This window comes from Diorhabda sublineata, chromosome 2, assembly GCF_026230105.1.
Source record: "Diorhabda sublineata isolate icDioSubl1.1 chromosome 2, icDioSubl1.1, whole genome shotgun sequence".
NCBI classification, from domain to species: Eukaryota; Metazoa; Arthropoda; class Insecta; order Coleoptera; family Chrysomelidae; genus Diorhabda; species Diorhabda sublineata.
Genome location: NC_079475.1, coordinates 20,989,230 through 21,008,707, shown reverse-complemented (window position 1 = coordinate 21,008,707; position 19,478 = coordinate 20,989,230). Strand labels below are relative to the sequence as shown.

Here is a 19,478-nt window from a genome sequence, read left to right as displayed (position 1 = left end):
CTAGCTCTAGTTTTTTAATAAGACCAAGCGTTTTAATATTTTGTACATGTAGAAAAAAATTGTTGCGAATAATAATATCAATTTTTTTTGAGTAACAATTACTATCTTTTTTTTGCAAATCAAACGATCTGGTTCGATTTATAGTATGAGCCGCATTTTATAATTTATAAAGAATACAATACCAATTCGTTTGTGCCATTTTTAATTTATACTATAAAATTGAGAAGGAATTGTTTCAAATAGATAGGCTACAAAAAATAAACTGATTGAAAGTATTGACGAATATTAATGATCACTTTTATTTCTTCAAGTGTATAATACGGATAAACCTAACGTGAAAAGTTCGGCGACCTCAATATGTTAGAAGTAGAAACAAACTACGTAATTTTATTACTATGCGCAGCAGTACGCCTTTCCAAAATCTGCAAGAATTAGGCGGAACAGAGACCTTGAACAGGAACCATTGGCTTCTTCATTCAATGGTCAACGACCCACGGACGCGAAGAAGAAATGCATTAACCATTGACGTAGACCAAACTAAAAGGTCAAATATTTGTTCTAGGCATCTATCAGTTGTGTTTATATAGATAATTAAGAACAATAATTAACGATACGAGTTGTTTAACTGATTTATTCCATTGTGTAAGATTTTTCAGTTTGTTACGTCATTACAGACATGGATAGATTCTTTGTGTTCTTATTATAATTTTTATTTCTACATCCATATCTACATTTGCGTATCCCAATATTGTTTTTTTTAATATTTACGTTAACTTTTGCTACCTTATCAGCCTTGTTAGCTATTTTTATATTTATTTTGCCGTTTTCTATTGACATTTTTTGTTTTTTTTTGTTTTAATTTCTATCAATACCCGTATATCTTCTAGAGGTTTTTGTTTGAGCTACCGCGTGGGTCATTAGCGTCATTAAGGTTTACAAATTATGTTTTATACATAACATAAATTAATTTGAACTATATAATTCTCAGAGAATCGATTGAGTTCAAAAACTCTTCCAAATTATGCACATCACAAGAAATCCCAGAGGATCTGGTAGATCTCTCTCTAAGGACATTAGAAGGGGTTTAGTACATCTAGTTTTTATAGATCTGTCATTTAAATGTGAGTAAATTTTCTTGAGCAAGTATTAGGACGGGGAAGTATGTTGTATAATTTTTAATTATACTTATAGGCTAGGAGCATCCGTGAACATTTCCGAGGATATCTGATATTTGATCAAAATCCAGAACTAAAAGATAGACATGTTCAGCGACAGCCTGTCTTACGGGTTCCATAAGTGCTGGAGTATGAGCTGCATTTTGTTTTTCGTTTTCTGGAGACTGTTACGACTGGCTTGCTAAAAGTATCTGCTTCTTCTCTTTAGCATCAGTTTGTGAAGATGTAATGGTGATTTAATTGAATGTACGTTTTGACGCATTCTGAAACCCAAGAACTGCTCCCCTAGAACATTTTTGGGATAACTTTGTATTTTGTTTTTTATTATGGAAAAACATTTAAAATCACTACACTGTTCATAATCGAATTTTCCTTTATCAAAAAAAATTATTAAATTGGGAATTACACATCAGTTGCCAGAGCCGAACCATGTTAAGAAAAAGACGAAAACTGCGAAATTACAGCATTTTTAGAAACTTCTATCAACTGTAAGAAAATTGCAAGAAAATTAGGAGAAATCAGAATAATGTGATTCTTTAGAAGACATGTTTTATTATGAAAGAGTGCACAAACACAGTTACTAAAGAAGGGGACAGAAACGAGTTAGCTCTAATTTTAGTGATTCTTCGAACAAAACACATTATTTGGAGTATCAAGCATTTGAGAAGATTAAAAAGTGAAACAGCTTTATCGAATATAATACAAAATTCTGCCATTAGCTATCTCATTATTAAACCATTTCTGAAGAATGTGGTTAAGTACATTCAGCATTATCCGTGTTCTTATAGCCAATTTTAAAATAAAAAAATCATTCACAAATAATGCCATGATTCCATTTTTACAATAATATTGACCTAATTTTTCCTCGGTTTCCTCAATTATCTTTCTACATAAATATAATGTGTAATTAACACATAAAATTCTGTTTTCTCCATTTTTACTCAACAACGAAAATACTTTTCTTTATACGAGTATTCAAACTAATCTACATATCACATTTATGTTAAATTTGACATCAGAAACATGGTGGAAACTAACAATAAAATCATAAAAGTGAAAAGTCAAACCTCCCTCGTCCATAACATAATTATGATGCAACACCGACAGAGTTATCGAATCAAGCTGCTAATTCCTGGAATAGAGGAAAAAGTGCCACTGTTGCTTATATGGGAAGAACCTTTTTGTTAAAATGGACTGTATTTAGTTTATATTTTCTTTATTGATGTATAATTCTAACGATAAATAATAGGACTGGTTACATATTCTCGTCTTTTGCGACTACCCTACATCTAAGGGTGGGAGATGCAACCTCCATTCGTTATGCATTACAAGAATTTTGTAGAGCTACAGTAGTATCCTTTGCAACAATCAAGCTCGCTCACGACTCCTAGGTCACGACCTAGTAGACGATATTTTCTTCAAAGCCAGAGATGCCTTTAACTTCAATTGGGCTGCAAAGAAACTATTCGGAAAATTAGAACGAACCTTAATAAATTTATTCCTAGAATTTCATATTATATCGAAAAAAAAAAAATAAAGTCGCTTAAATTGAAACAAATATTTTGAAAACATATTCTCTTTAAATTTAGCTAGATTCTTCCAAATAATTCTTGAATCTATTTTGAATTTTAATTTCTTTATCTAAAACGTCTATTAAAGGAATTCAGTTCTGTACGTCTTTGGTTGTAATACTAGACACGGTCACGGTCAGAGATTGCCATTTCTAACATTCTTCAGTATTTGTCCAATCTATAGATAATAACATCATTGGAGATTTCTTTTTCATTGCATTGTTGAAAACAATCGAGTGTTTTACGGACCAATGATAGTATAACAGTTATGACATTTATTATGACTGCGGGAGACTATATCCGGGTATACAGGATGTACTCTAAAGAAATTAATAATCAAATCGATTGATCGATTCTTCCATATCATTATCAAAACTTCTAAACTAATTATAACTGAAGGCAGCTTGATATGATGCTAGACAACGTGTAATTCAATGCAAGACGCAATATTCCTTGATATGAAGCATGCGTAAATGAGTTTCTAATCTACCAATATTACGTTTTATTTCCATTAGGAATTTTTTAATGTTTCTTCATCCATTCTCAACTAATTTTTCTATGTTTTCTCGTCTAATTCTCTAGCTAATCTGATCATCAGACTCCAAAAGCAAGGCAGATGCAAATATAATTATTGCCAGTGACGCACCTGCCACTTTTTCTTGTTTACTAAAATTAGCTTTGTTATTTTAAATTTTAAACTGTTGCTGTTAAATTGTCTTGCTCCATATCAAGCGACCTTAAGAAAATACGATATTAGTAATAGGTAAAGGTGCGAGATCAAGAGTTGCGTTGGACCTTATATATTTTCAAACAGTGTCTGGTCTATTCCTCAGCAACCTTTTAAGATTCATTGAATTCATATGAATATATTTTAGATTCTCTAGCTTTAGTTAGTACCGAGAACCACATGTTTGTTAAACTACGGAATATATTTTTTCGAATAATATAATCTACAAATTTGACCGTTTCCCTTACCCATTAGGTGAGCCGTGAATTTTAACTAGTTTTAATTAGTTCTGATATAAACCTATAGTAATATTCCTTATCGTGGTTGCTCTAGTTATTGATATATTGATGAAAGGGTGCCTATACAAGGTATGTCACTTACCTTGGTGAACCATTTCGCCAACCGTAGCGGAAACGTAGGTATTAGAATGCAATATTCTTAGATATTTTTCATTCTTTTTTTCTATTGCAATTCAAATATTGCAGTAAACATTTTATTGAGATGGATATGAGACAATTACAACAATAGTTATTACATTACCTACCCCAAGTCCTTTAGAAATTAGAAACACTGAGAACCGTAAGCTCACGAACACGTACATTAAGGATAAAGGGAATACACTTGATGCTTTCGGACTTGCTTGAATTTTTTGCACATAACCTTTACTTTTGATGAAAGGGTAGCCTCTCCGATCTAGACAAGTAATCTGCGATAAATTTTGGTTGCTATTCACAACTGAATAATTTTATTTTATTAATATTTGTACGTTGCTCAACAGAAGCGGGCACTTTATTCTCACTCGTGGTAAGGGCTACTAATTTGAGCAATGGACAAATCTTACTCTGGGTATCCTAACGACCATAATTATCCAATCATTCACAAATATCCTGTCCCGGTTAGGTTTGGTGAAAACTTTTCGTATTATAATAATCTTCCGAAATATATTTCAGTATTTTAAGTCAAATTAGCATGATAAATTCGGAGTAAAAGATACTTTTGTCTCATCTATATTTATACAATTATGTACTATAATTTCCATTTTTGTAATAAGTGAAATAGTAGCCGGTAAGATGTAATCTCATACGAACAAATAATGTGAAAAGTGTCAATTTACTACAACATCAACAAAATACCAAAATTTTACACTTCTTCACATTGTAATTGATATTAATCGATGTGACCAACTGACGTCAAGACAATAGAGAATCAAATTCTGTGTTGAAATTTATAATGTGTTTTATTGTTTTTAGGCATTTTCAATAAATGGGTATATCTAAGAACATCTATTTGTTCTTCTTCTTCTTCTTGTCTAGAACTATTTATTCCTTCTAGAGACTTAGCGGGGTTTTCGTTTTCACCCCATGCATCGATTTTTTTCCACTCTTTCCGTCCCGTTGCAACTCCATTCATTCATTTATCGTATTTTATTTTCTCGTTTCACTACATCCGTGCTACTTACTTTAGCCAAGTTTTTCCAGGCCAATCTTTCCTTCTTTTCTTATATCTTTTTACTTCCGTCATTTTTCTTATTACTATTGTGATGTGCTTCTTTCTTTATGCACATACCGTACAAGTTTATTCATGTTTTAACTATTATATTCCCTATTTGTTACCGTTTGAGCTTTCGCATAATTATTTTATTTCTTATCCAGCCCATTTTCGTTTTCCCTGCTACCTCTATATCTCTTCTTCTTTGAAAATGATTCCCTGGCCATGTGATCACTTAATCTATTTTTTGTCTTTTCATTATTAGATCTTTCTCATGTTCTTTTTTTTTGGTTTACTACGATCCTTTTGCATGTTTTGATACTGACTTCCATTCTTAAGCCTTCTATCTTTCTTATCCATGTTTGTACTTCTTTAACATCATCTTAAAAGTATCTGGTATTATGTTTAAATCGTCTACATATACTAGCCAGTTATTGTCTCCAGATTATGATTATTTTCTTTGATTGTTTTCTGACTAAAATTATCTCCTTGCTTTACCCCTCCATCTTCATCCTGAATTATCTCGATCTTCTTCCGCCTATCTCCTTTTGTTATCGATATAATTTATTTAAAAACAAGTGAATTTTTAATAAAAAACAGAATTTTATTTAAATTGCCAATCTCACTTCTTAGATTAACGATGAAAATAAATACATATCTGTAAATAAAAACCATTAGAACCATTAAATAATATGCTTGAAAAGCCTCGAGCGTTAAATAACCTGAAGGGTGCCCTGGACATTGGCAGCGTCGGTAAAATAATTAGTATACCGATGCTAATTTTCCGTCGAAATAGATAGTCGTCGATCGAAGAACCTGCTGTTCTGATAAGTTCATTCAACTCTCTCTTCCGCTTCTGTTACTTAGTGTACGTAACTACTTCGGATAATTCTTTAAGGTCCGAGGGGCTCACGCTGGTCTTTTTACGTTATACTAGACCACCATGATACAACAATCTATAGATACGGTACGCAAATAAATTTTTTAAATGAAAAAATTGATTTAGGAAATATCGATAAATATTATTTAAATTTTTTTCCGTTTTTTTATATTAGTTAAGATAAATTGTGAAAATATGACAGACTGATTTGGTTTGCTATATTTTTTAACAGATAATTTTCTAAAATGGGCAAAAACCATAAGATTTATTACCTATCGAAATAGAATATTAACACACAGAAGTTGTGTGTTGTTAAAATGCTTATATACAGTTGTATGCAAATGAACTATGAAAATAGTTTTATGAATGAATGGTATAGTAAGAAATTCACTTAATTATTTCGATAATATTGCGTATTTGGTCAAAAAATGGAATTTAATCCCTAACATATTCGTGCGATGCTGTCCTATGACTTTCGACGTGGATTAAATCAAAGCATTGTGGCGATCAACTCGCTTCGGCTTTTGGTGATGAAGCATTATCTTAAGCCAGCGTGTTTGGCTGGTTTTCCGAAATCTATAACTATACAGAAAAATTTATGATAAGACAATAAAAGCTGCCAAAGAGGTACCTAACCTTAATAATTACTTTGTGAATATAGCCAAACCTGATCTCATGGCACTTCATAGGACCATATTTAGTGACCTAATCGCCTTTAAATCATGGTGCAATCCAAATCTTCTCTCTCTCAACGTTTCTAAAACTAAAGTTGGTTAGTTAGTTAGTTAAATAACACCACCCTTGAAGTCGTTGAATCTGTAAAATTCTTAGCGCTTGTTGTGGACAATTCCTTGAAATACGCGTTATATATTGCAACCCTATCTAAAAAATTAAGTTCCTCCTGTTTTGCGCTGAGATCAGTTTCCAAAGAATTGAACTTATCCACCTCTTTAACAGTTTATTATGCTCTTATTGAGTCGCGTCTATGATATGCCATTCTCTTCTGGGGTACGTGTGGTGCGACTCAATTTGAGCGAATCTTCAAACCACAAGAGAGAGCTGTTAGATATTTACTCGAACTAAACTTCAAAAGATTAAAAATTCTGACCCTTCCTTCTCTATTCATCTTTAAATCCGTTTACCTAATTCGTAAGCACGCTTTTCCATCTTCAGAAAGGTCGTTGCACGACCTTTGTTCTTTATTTAATTATTTTTGTTTGTTTTTTAGTTTTTACAAGCTTTTGTCTACAAATTGTAATTTTTTAGTTAGTAAGGGACTCTAGGAAAAATGATCTAGTTGCTTCAAACCAAATGCTATGATACGATCTTTTCCTCTCTATTTTTAAGTAGTAGGTATCAAGTTTGGCGCTTCCGCACCCTATCCAGCAGTTAGGAGAAGTGTTGTTCTGAAAACAGCTTTCTTGGAATGACGAAACCATGTACATTCTTAGCACAATTTTATTTTGCGAAAATACATTTACGCAGTCAAATTCCCCTATGAAAAGAAATGTTTTTCTAATCTATTGTCAACAATTCTAACCTTCACACTCACTCTCTGGGCTTTTACTTCTGGGATAAATAGTTAGTGAGTCCAATCAAAGTTTAATCTCATTCTACGATTTTGTTACGAAAATTCAAAACGAAATAGTTTCTCGTCCTGATTTTTTCAAATAGTTCTAATATAGTAAAATATTCCGATCTCATCCAATTTTTAAATCATCTTGTCAAACTTTTGTCTCTTATAGTCTCTGTTAAAAAATTTTTCAGATGAAAATTCATAAGCTTTGTGAGTATTCGTTTGTAAAATATGTTCAATATTGGAATAAATTTTATTTGATTAATACATAGTAATATTGTTTCTTAAATCTCTATTTGTGAATACAAGGTCTGGCCAAAAAATACGGTAATTTAGATAAGTAGATAACTATAATAACGCTGATTTTATTTCATTCATTTTTATCTCTATCTATGGTATTATGGCCGTTTTGAGGGTTTTTCGGAAATTGCTAATTGCGGATTCTAACTCATAGTTTCCGAATGTCGCATTGGCTTTGCAAATTTAAAACTCAGTTAGTTATAGTTTAGTATATTGAGTTATGAAATCGATTCTCAGTATTTAGTAATTTTTATTTTATGCAGTTATTGTATTAATTATTCTTATGCTAAGCCAAAGCCGAATATTACGAAACTTTGTAAACTATTACACTTTTCATAGAAATCAATAAAAAATAACCAATGCGAGGTATTAATAAATCTAAAGTTAAAAAAAAGGAAAAACACGTTAGCATATCACATTTACCCACTTGTACACTAGGGTGGAAAGGATCCTATCATATGACTATGACCCTATCAACTCAATCAATTTTCGAATAATAGTGAACATAATCCGGATTACCTTCGGAACTTTCAGATCATAATCGGATTAACCTGAAAAGCCCATTAGTGAGATTTTGTTTGCAATATCTGTCGTTAAACATGGATCCTGAACAATGCATTAATATTCAGTTTTCTTTCAAGTTGGAAGATTAAAGAAATATATAGTAAATACGAAGACTACATAAGAATTATATGAAGCTCTTTTGGAAATGACGAAGGATCGGGAGGCAAAAAACAAATGAAATTTTACAAAAAGTGGAGAAATCTATTCGTTAAAACAAGCGTGTTTCTATGCAATGACATAGTGAAGAACTTTAGTCAGAGAAAAATAATCTGTAGCAATAATATTAAAAGGAAAAGTAAGGGCAATAGCAATGACCTAAAAAGACCCATAAATAAATCGAAATCAGTCGAAAATCGAGGTTATGGTCATCGTTTTCATCGAGTCTGAAGGCAAAATACGATAAAAGTTTTCTAATTCAAATAACTTTAAGCTCCTTATTTTCCTAGAGAGAACTGAAACGATGGACCAACAGCTTTCTTCTTCATCATGGCAATACACCGTGCCACATGTTGCTTTTGATAGAGAATTTCTTAGATGCTCAAAGTCTTCTTGTATGTCCTCATTTGCCTTATTAATCGCATTCAGATCCATGCAACTCCACGATAGAGTGGGTGAAAGCGATTACTATAAAAGCCTCTTAGCATTTCTCCCACATATGGATCAAATGTTGAAAGTTCCTTGAAGAACTTGGTTTCAAATTTTATGTTACGTTTACTTGAGCTGATTTTTCTATTAAATTTTATAACTTACCTTTCGATTAAAAGTAATAACTAATTGACACACTCCACTAGTTTAATTTGAGGCGTACGTATATTTTAACTAAATTCAATCATAACGACATAAATTTTAATTCGATTCTTTTTTATTGGCAACTATAACGATGAGGATACAAAAAGTTGTCTTTTATTAATTTCAAGGTCGATTTATAGATATTACTAAGCATGTTACTTCGATTTTGACATTATAACAATGCTACAGGTGAAAACATCAAATAAGTAATTTTACAAAATTATAATTGGTATCAGGAACATAAAAGGAAACCTGTTCCTTGAATGGATTTGGACCGGTCGGTATAAATATGTAAATTGATGTGGATGGAATGTAAGCGTTTTTATTTTCATGTTAGTCTTCATTCATGTTATTTTGGACAAATACATAATTGATTCAACCAGCCCCGGACTTAGGGCCAATTCAAAGGGCGACAAATTCCTTCAATCATACCCACGACCGCGAATTGATTAAAAAATCCTCATATATATTGACTTATACAAGTCACTGAAAATGCCAATATATTAAGTGAATCGTTTACATAGAGAAAGCAAAATAGCGACAAATCCTGGGTATCGTTATAGATACTATATTGTATTTATCTTTCTTTCCGAGGTTCTACGAAATCTTATCAGAAGACAATTAGATACAATACTATGAAAATTTAGAACAAGTTAGACGAAGTAAATTTGTTATTTGTATATGGGTGACATAGTATTGATTGTGAGCACAAAAATAGAAATAAACAAGATGAAAATGAATATAATGAATAATGAAACAAAGATGATTAATACAATGATGAAATCAAATGAAAGAAAAATGTTTCAAAGTGTAGCGGAATATTTTCATGAAGTGATACACTTCTAGATCCCAAATAGATAATGTAAGATATATCTCTACAAGAATATATACAACAGAGAACTGGGTAATTTAGAGAGGACATGGCACTAGAATCAAGAGAATTCAAATGAAACCCTTCAAAGAATAGGAGAATGAGAGAATTATTAACGAATATATAAGAAAAATGACAGGGCAAACCTAAGTAATTAATAAAACAGTTAACATATTATGAGAATAGTCAGGGAAATAAGGAAGATGAGAAAGGAAAGAATAAAAAGGGGGACCAAGAAGAAAGTTGATTGACCAACGGAGAAAATGAGCAGAAGAGTCTCATTCCAACACCTGAAAAGTAGTTTATTTAACTATTTATTGATATAATGCCCAAAACGGTTAAATATAGCATTTTTGATGACATCTCATGAATTCAAATAAATAATACAATATAATCCACAGATGTATCCCATACAGAACAAATGACTTAGGTAATTCAATATATATTCAATATTTCAATGATGTGAAAGAAAGTTTAATTCTATAGACGCTGTTGAAACCAGGAAGGTACATTTGTGAAATGATAATAGGAAAAAATCTTATACTGTCTTATTACGCTAGAGATCTATAAACCTTTTTGGACTAGGGAAATAGACAGAAGAGATACTGGGCAAATCATGTTGCTTTAATTTAAAATATAAAAAACAATGAAAGTCCTGCAAGATTGTGAGAAGTCTTCTTATGCACTGGAAACTAAATACCGGACAGGTCATCTTTTAAATCGATTTATTTAATTTTGAATTTCTACAGAATATTAATTTTGGCAATATACTCCTAAAAAAAATAGAGTAAATATTGAAATTTAAGAGGAAAATATAATCTTTTTACGTTCCATAGTTTCAAATCCATGTTTTGCCAGGAACTATTTATTTCTATAGAGTAAGCTCTATATAAAGGAGCATAACAGCTTGCAACAGATTTCTGCGCAATATTTATAAGATACCTTTACAAATATCATCTATTAGCAAAGAGCATGTAGCGTGTCTCTTTATTTCAATAGTAAAAAATATATTGGAATTTGAGATCAACTTTGTAAAACCAAAATGCTCGGAAACTAAAATACTGTAACAGTGGTTATTGTGGTGTTCCTTCAGAAAGACTTATTCCCATGCGTAATAATCTGATTGCTGAAATGAAGGTATTGTGATAAGAAATACGCTATTTTCTGAGTTCTAGTGATAACATCAAATCTCAATTTGCTTCTGAGAAAGGCCCACAAGGTTTAAAATAATCACTTCCCATATTTAGGAGTACTGCAATAACACATTAACCAGTAGTGTTTACAAAGCTATTTATGCGTAAAGCAGTTATCAATAAATTAAAAATCAAGTGCAGGTGTTAAAAAATGAATTTTCCAACTGATAAATGTGTAGTTGTTATTCATCGGGTTCATTGCCTTGAAATGCTTGTACATGTATCTTTGTCGGGGATTACCATATATTACAATCAGATATTACGTTATAATCGTTTCCAAAATACATTCGAACATAATGTGGTGATATATTTTAAGACCAACGATAAGTTTAGATGTGGGTAGGTATGGTGTTCACACACTGACTGGTATGAGAATTAGTAACTCGTTTTAGTTGCTATACGAGGGTTGAGACGAAAGTCAAGTCTACCTTTTTTTCTTCCTCTTGAATATATAAAGATACTAGTCCATTTGGAAAATGTGAAATTGTGTGACAAGGTGTTAACTACATACCTGGATAATGAATAGCACTAAAAAATCAACACATTAATTTATTAGGGTAATATAAGGACACGGTGCAAAGAATGACAACACATAGTAAATAGATTTAACGCAATAAACCTAATACTGAAGGCCCTCAAAGTAGTCCTCTTGCTACTGTTAGCATACGCTACCAACCATGTGGAAGTACCATCAGCGTGAGAATTTGCCGAATCATGTATTAATCAGGTCATCTGTTGGTGCACAGCATTAGCAATGTCCTCTTCCAAGTAATGGTTCCTTAATCTTGCTTGTTATATTAAAATCACAGAAAACAATATCGGAAGAGTAAGGTGGTCGCTTTAATTCTTCCTAACCCAATGTCGCAGCCTTACTTCCATCTTGAACGACACTCACCAACTGACTGATTCTACAGCTCCATTTGCGCTACTACCAGATGTAACAAAGCGATCTGTTGTTCTTTACTGTAAACTATCTAAATATACTGCCGACCACTAACTTCCTTAGTTGTATTTAAAGATGGATGGAATGGAATTCCTATCGGTCTTCCTACATAAAAACGAACTGAAGGATCAAGTGGACGATTAGTAGTTTGTAGTCAAAATAATACAAATTTAAGCCTGTAATTGAAATAAAACACTTAATCTTACCTAATGTTAGATTAAGACGATTTCAGATTCTAAATCCATTTCACAGGCTGAATCGATTTCCAGCCTCGGTTAATATTTGAACTATTTCGCTCTTGTGTCTTCATTTCTTCCGATAACTTACTAACAATATTTCTTTCTTAATTTTTATGATTTTACGTTCCTTCATCGTTAAATTCTTTTCTTCAATTTACATTATAGTGATCTTTCTTGCATTCATTGCATATAGGCCTTATGATTGTTCTGTCTATGTTCATCTCTATTTAGTTAGTCAATATTTTGGTTCTTCCTATTTATTCTCAGTTTATTCTTCTTTAAAACGCTCCCAACATTTTTCCATGATTTTCCAATTTTTTAACATAGGCATCCGCAACTCCTTTTTGTATGTTTCTTAGAACGAATTCAAGAGCTAGGTTAAACAAAATAGCTCGTCTCCTTCTCTTACATATATATTTATTTGAAACTCTTTTGTTTTTTTGTCTCATCGTACCAATTGTATATCATTGTTATATTTATTAAACTTCTAAATGTTTTACTTACTCCCTATTTTTCCGATCCCCTTTTAGGCAGTCAATGGCTTGTTCAAAGTCGACAAATAATATTTTAATTTCCAACTATTGATGTAAATATTAAATTGTTTCAATGTTCCATGAACAATTAGTTTGTAGTTTGGTTTTATGACCGACAGTTTTATCCAATTTCGAGTTGAATTTGTTTTATGTATAATTGTAAATGTTAGTAAAGTTAAGATAGTGTTTTTGTGTACTTTGTGTTATTTACTCCGATTCCAAACCAATCACTCATACAGAGATACAGACTTAAATATGTGTTTTAATGAACATTTTATGAAATAGATCAATTTGATTCATTTGAGTTTATATTGATTGTAGTTGTTTGTTGACAGGCTATGCAAGAAGTATTAAAAATGCAATCGGGCGATATGACGATAGAATGGAGTTATATACCGAGCAAAGATTTGCCAGGTGTGATTCTTCACGATAGACTCATGACGGACGCCGCTTTGGGAACTAGACCAATCAAAACTGAACACTCATACAGTTTAACATCGGATGGGGACAGTTTACCGGATTCACCAACTTCACATCATAAAGTCGACGGTCAGTATAAAATATATTTCTTTAAGTTTTTGAACTATTATATATTTTTCTATCTGTTCTTGAGTTTTGGTCTATAAACATTCTTTTTATTTGTATAGGAATATTTTTTTATCATTTTGGTTTATATAAAAATATTTTGATATTTAGTTAGATCCCTCCCCACCCCAAAAAAAAAGAACTATTGAAAAACAATTGTAGAAAATTCTTAAAAAACAAAACATGAATGAAATATAACATCAGCTTCACTTTACGGCTATTCGAAACTTTTCAGCCCACCCAATATTCGTACATTATTCTAGTCTAAAATTAAAAACACCGAAAAATAGCAACATATACATATAAAAAGTTGTTTGTACGCAATGTCACTCATTTTACATAGTCCAAACATTACAATGTACATTGCTTTTCAAAATTTCCCTCTCCTTTTTCATATTTGAGACAATAAAATACAACTAACGAAATTTGGAAATTATTGAGGGTTGTAAAGTTCCCTACTAGCGATGATAGATGGCTAATTTATCAAAGATGACATTACAAGGTCATTGTAACTATAAAATTTTTGTTTCAGTAATTATTGTAATAATTGATGAAATTTGGCTCCATTTAATTCTCGAATTTGAAATATCCTATTTTTAAACAACTGTTTCACATTTTGAGATATGTCTATGGAAATAGCTCCAATTTTGTAATAATATGTTATTTCAGAACGTCAATATTGGCAACTTTGGTGACCTGAACCTTCGATTTTCTATGTCTCCACAGAAAATCGAATAAAGTGAGGACTGGTAATCGAGCTGGTCATCCAAATACCCTCTTACTGCAACAAAAAAGTTTGTAAATGCACATGGACTAAAGGTTCCTTTGCATTTTGCATAATTTCCAGCTGTTTATGTAGAGTTCGGGGTGTTTTATATACTGTGACCCAAAAGATCCCATGTGCCCGCTATTGCAATAAGGATGCTAAGTATCATCAGTTGACCCATTAATCTTAATCCTTCCAGGAAATTCAAAACAATGGATGGCTCATCAGTTAGATTAGTAGTTTTAAAACATGTCCAACGAAGTGGTTTCCTAGGATACCTGTTGAATAATTGACCTTCTCGGGAAACTGTGTATATGTTTCACGAAACATGCCACCTCCAATACCTCACATTCTGTACTTTCGTACAGAAGCAGAAGCTCCCTTAAATGAGTCGTAAAACGTAGCAATCGAGAAACCTCTTAATAAAAATAAATATAGTTTAAAAAACCAAAAAAAACAAAAGCTCTATTAGCAACCAAAACTAAAAATTAGCAAATAATGTTTTTACTTCAAATTAGTGTAGAGGGATGAATATAAGATGTAATTTTATTGTGAAAAACGTGGGGTGCTTGATGTTCATTGATTTGAATATTTTATGTTTAAGTTGAAAGATACTGATATAAGTAGTCTTTATAAAATTATCTCGTAAAGCATCCCACGCTTTTTCGCATTGGAATGATATCTTTTATTAATCACTTTATTATTGAAGTGTTGAGAAATATTTAATTTTTTTTTTTCGTTGTTATAGTGTGTATTTTTCAATTTTTATACTATTATTTATTTTCGAGGAGTGGGTATATTGCGCATTTGTACCTTCCTTTCTTAATTGCTTCTTAAGCTCCCTTTCTGAAAATATCGCGTTTTTCTTCGATCAAGTAATTAAATAATACCCATGAATTCATGAAATTAATGTATTGCTATCGGTCGTTAATAATTGTGTGTAGTTTTAAATAAATCCGTTTGAGGTGCTTAAAAATCGACTTCAAAGATTCCATTTCTTGCATACATACTTCATGCATACGTAGTGCGGTCCATGAGTTCTTAGCCTAACAGAAAGAAAGGTCATCAATAAAAAAAACCGTGATTATTTGTCAAGATATTTTCCATTTGCTTCCACACACTTTTCAGAACGTCAGACTAAAGCTGTCCCTATAAGAATATGATGCATCTTTAGAGTCAAAATGTTCTCAAACCGCTTGTTTAATTTTATCGTCGCTGTTAAATTTTTTACCCCTTAACGTCAGCTTTGCGAACTAAAAATAGTCGGACGGGGCCAGATCAGGGCTTTATGGTAGGTGTTCAATATCTGTGAAGCCGTATTCGGGTAAAGTAGCCTTGGAAAGCGAAGCAATTTAGACTGAAGCATTGTCATGAAGCACACTTCGGCTAATTCAGTCGCGCTTTTCCTCGATAAGTTTTTGACGCAACTGCCTTAGTAAGTCAGAGTAATATGCCGCGCTCACGGTTGTCTTTGATTCCTTTAAGTCAATCAAAAAGATACCTTCGCAGTCTCAAAATATTGTAGCTATCGATTTTTTGGTCTTTTCCGTGCTTTTTTGTTACGGTTTCTCATTTGCAACGCCCCTCCATGGAATCTCTTTTAGATATCAGATCGTAGTAGAAGACCATAGTTTCATCACCCGTTCCAAATGATTGGATTGTTACATTTTCTTTGTTCCCGTGGTAAAGCTTCACAATTTTCTACTCGACGATACTTTTGCACAGTGCTGTGAATTCGAGGCAACCACCTTGCACTAATTTTTGCCATATTTAAATGTTGTGCTGCAATTTTTTCTTTATTTTTAGGCGCCGATCACTTATAACAGTTTTCTTCATTAATTTAATGTTTTCTGAACTAGTCACCGTCAAACTACCTGCCGCACGTGGGTCATCTAATGATTCTTCTCCCCAGCGAAACGAATTTTAATTATTGAAAATGATTGTCAAGTCACCTTAAACCGATTTCATTCTGTTTTAGATTTGTGTTGGTATTAATCCTTCTTTAATCAAAAATTTTCACAACAATGAAAAACTCAATTTGAGACATTTTTCAAAACAACTTGATTGAGTGGTTGTTCGAGCTCTACTTCAATAAAAGGATCGAAGCAGTAGTTGAAAAGTTGTGCATATTAAAATGCATTCTGCTACATGAATATTTTGTCTATTTTCATCAAATGTTGAGAAAATTAAGATGAAATTAATATTAAATCACTTATGACATGTATCATTTCGTTTCTTGGCTTCGGCTCACATTATAACACTACGGAAATTTTAAAATTAAACATTGCTACTCAACCAGTTGAACGTTCGGTCACCAATAGTTAAATTCTCAGATGTTCAAAAACTTGGGACTAAAAAAACATCAAATTAGAGTGACTTGCAAAAATGTTTATTTGAAAACAATCCAGAAGTGGAGTTTGAGTTTTATATTTTAATATTGATTGATGCAAATCAATACAACTTTGCTTATTGCAAAGCCATTTGCAAAACTGCTACAAACAACGATAAGGTTAGTTTCATTAAATTATTGAACACATTTGAGGTGTCGCTTGCCATATGGTTCTATTCAAAATTATTGGTGACAATGACCTTGTAATGTCTCTAATCTCTAGTAAGGAACTTTTAAGTTTCCAAATTTACTAGTTTATTTATTGCAAAGAAGGGGCGAGTTTCAAATACACGGTTTGCAGAATAGATTTTAGGAACAGTTTATTTATGTTATAAATGGTAGTTTAAAAAAAACTAAAAAACATGATTTTAGCAATAATCAAACTAAAAAGTAAAAAATTATTTTTGGCATAAGAATAAAATTACTATTGGGAAAATTAATGGCCCTATTATAAAAGCGTTGGGATTTGACATTTTCAGATCAACTTTTCATTTCTAACCAATAGATATGAGACAGTCCGGGGTCTATCTGAATGATTTTTTCGATCACTAAAAATTATTCATTGAGTAGAACTTCCCATTCCATCATTCCCTTCTCTCCATATTATCTTAAGAGCCTCGAAATGGCTCTCCACGATAAGGTGGACGGTAGTTTCATTTGGTGAATCTCTTACGTAGATGACTGAAATGTAAATGCGGTATGCGTCTCTAGAATAGCTTAAATGATGAAACTTCTAGCACGTAGCTACTAGATCTGGGTTCGATTCCAATTTCGAGACGCATATAAGCACAACGTACATGTATTTGACAAACACATAGCGATATAGTTATTTTATTGGTCGATGTCAAATAACAGTACACATTGCTATGCAGGCGCCAAATAAATGTACATTTTGCCACCGAATTTCCTCTCGCTAAATAACAGTACGAATTGCTCTGCATATCTCAAATGGATGTACATTTTGCCATCTAAGCGGCTGCATACCCCCGCGCCTTTGTTTTTGCTTCCTCGCCACGTGTCGTTTTAAGCAAGCAAGCATACGTTGATGAGTTGAACTTGATTTTAATACTGTATTACATAATAATGTGCGTAAATGATATGGAGTTACCCCAGCCAATCTTTTAAATACAAAACGAAAGAAGTGATTAACGATAGCCATATTATAACAATTTAGTGGACACTAGCAACTAATAAATTATACTTAGTCATTAAGGTCCTACTTTATATGCCTTTTAGTTTGTGTTAATGTGCTTACTTTTCGTAGTTTTTGTATTGCATTATGGTAATAAAACTTTAAATATATTCTGACGTGCTTTTAATTTACTGGCATAACGTACGATATGTACTGTTATCTGGTGTACACATGCATTTTAAACTCACTTGCAAAACGTACATTACTCTGATTTTACAATCAGAAAGCGTAGATACCGGCCGTTTGCCAAAATCATGTACGTTGTGCTTATATGCTTGTGTTATGCGAAGTGTTATTCGAAGCAGAGTTAGTTTAATAATATTATAGATAGCACTTCACGGTTTTATAAAAACGACAGTAATTTTCTCCTCACGAATTTTATTCTTATTCCAAGAATTTTTTTTATTTTGTACTTTACTTTTATTTTAAATGGATTATTGCATTGTCGTCAGACTTTGAGTGTGCAAAGTTTAAATTAAAATTGTTCGCTCAAAGTAAAATCGAGGTCAAAAGTCAGTTACTCGCATACAAATAAGACTGATAGAAACGGGTTAACAATGAGAAATCTATCAACTTCTCGATACATTTTCTGCAAAATTCATAATTTTATTTTAAGAATTTCATGTATTATAAATAATTACAATTGCAAATTACTTTTTCTGGTTTATTCAAACTCATGGTTCAATAATTAAATACGTCTTCACTAAGCTAGTTTACTAAATGCCAAAATCAAGTCACCCCCACCGTCTAAGATGTTTATGAAAAACAAGTTTCATTCGAATGCGTCAAGAATTTATGTTTATAGGACGGAATTTATTGTCGAATGACTTTTACGTAAATGTGATTGGTCCGTGAACGGTCGCAAAGGTACTTCTCCTCCTTTTATCGAATTTATTTGCGTCGTCCTTTTACCATTACAGTCTGAAATATTGTGAAATATATGAAATGTTCTGGGAGATATATATTTTTTTCGATACAGAAATATCTATGGATAATTCAGGACAAAAAGCAATAAGCTTTGAGCATGCGTTCTTTTTTTATCGAATAAAGTGCCTCTAAGTGCTAAAGCGATCAAAAATATTGAAACGAAAAATTGAGTCTTAAAATAGATATTATTCGATAAATATGAAAATAATTCGAAAATAAGATTTAATACAGGGGTAATTGACTTTTTGAGGTATTTTAGTAACAAATTTCGACCATGACCTTGTTTCGGCCCTAAATTTCCGCGTTCGACTGATTCTTGTGGACGGTAGTTTCTGCTCTATTAAATACAAGTCAATATAGAATCTTACAAAATGAAAGGTCGGATTTAAGTTAGTCCTTTTAATTGTTTTACTACTTTTTCGGACAAAATAGTAACTCATCAAGAAGAATGATCTACTCAAAATGTTGATCAGACAAATGTAGGTAACTTCGTTCAAAATTGCTAACAAATTTTTTAAAATTTTTATTCAAATACTCCGTACTCTTTAGTTTTTTCAAGTCTTACTATTCTTCTTCTAATTGCTAATAGTCTCTTTAACATAACCAGTCTCCGCAAGTGCCGATTTCTGACCTACTTTTTAATTTTTTTCCAACTTTCTTGATATCATATTAACTTAAATCATACATCTTCTATAAGAGCCAAAGATACCGCATAAATAAAGATGCAATGAAAAAACGTTTTTCTTGAATACATGCACTTCCACAAATAA

At 31.9% G+C, this 19,478-nt stretch overlaps 1 protein-coding gene across 1 annotated transcript in view; it reads left to right on the top strand.

Moving 5' to 3' along the window:
* LOC130452730 (cyclic AMP response element-binding protein A-like) overlaps nt 1–19,478 on the top strand; it is a 161,996-nt gene that overhangs the window by 120,961 nt on the left and 21,557 nt on the right. The window contains exon 2 of the mRNA XM_056792147.1: nt 13,185–13,398. Coding sequence (XP_056648125.1) covers nt 13,185–13,398 — 214 coding nt within the window. The remainder of the gene's footprint in view (nt 1–13,184; nt 13,399–19,478) is intronic.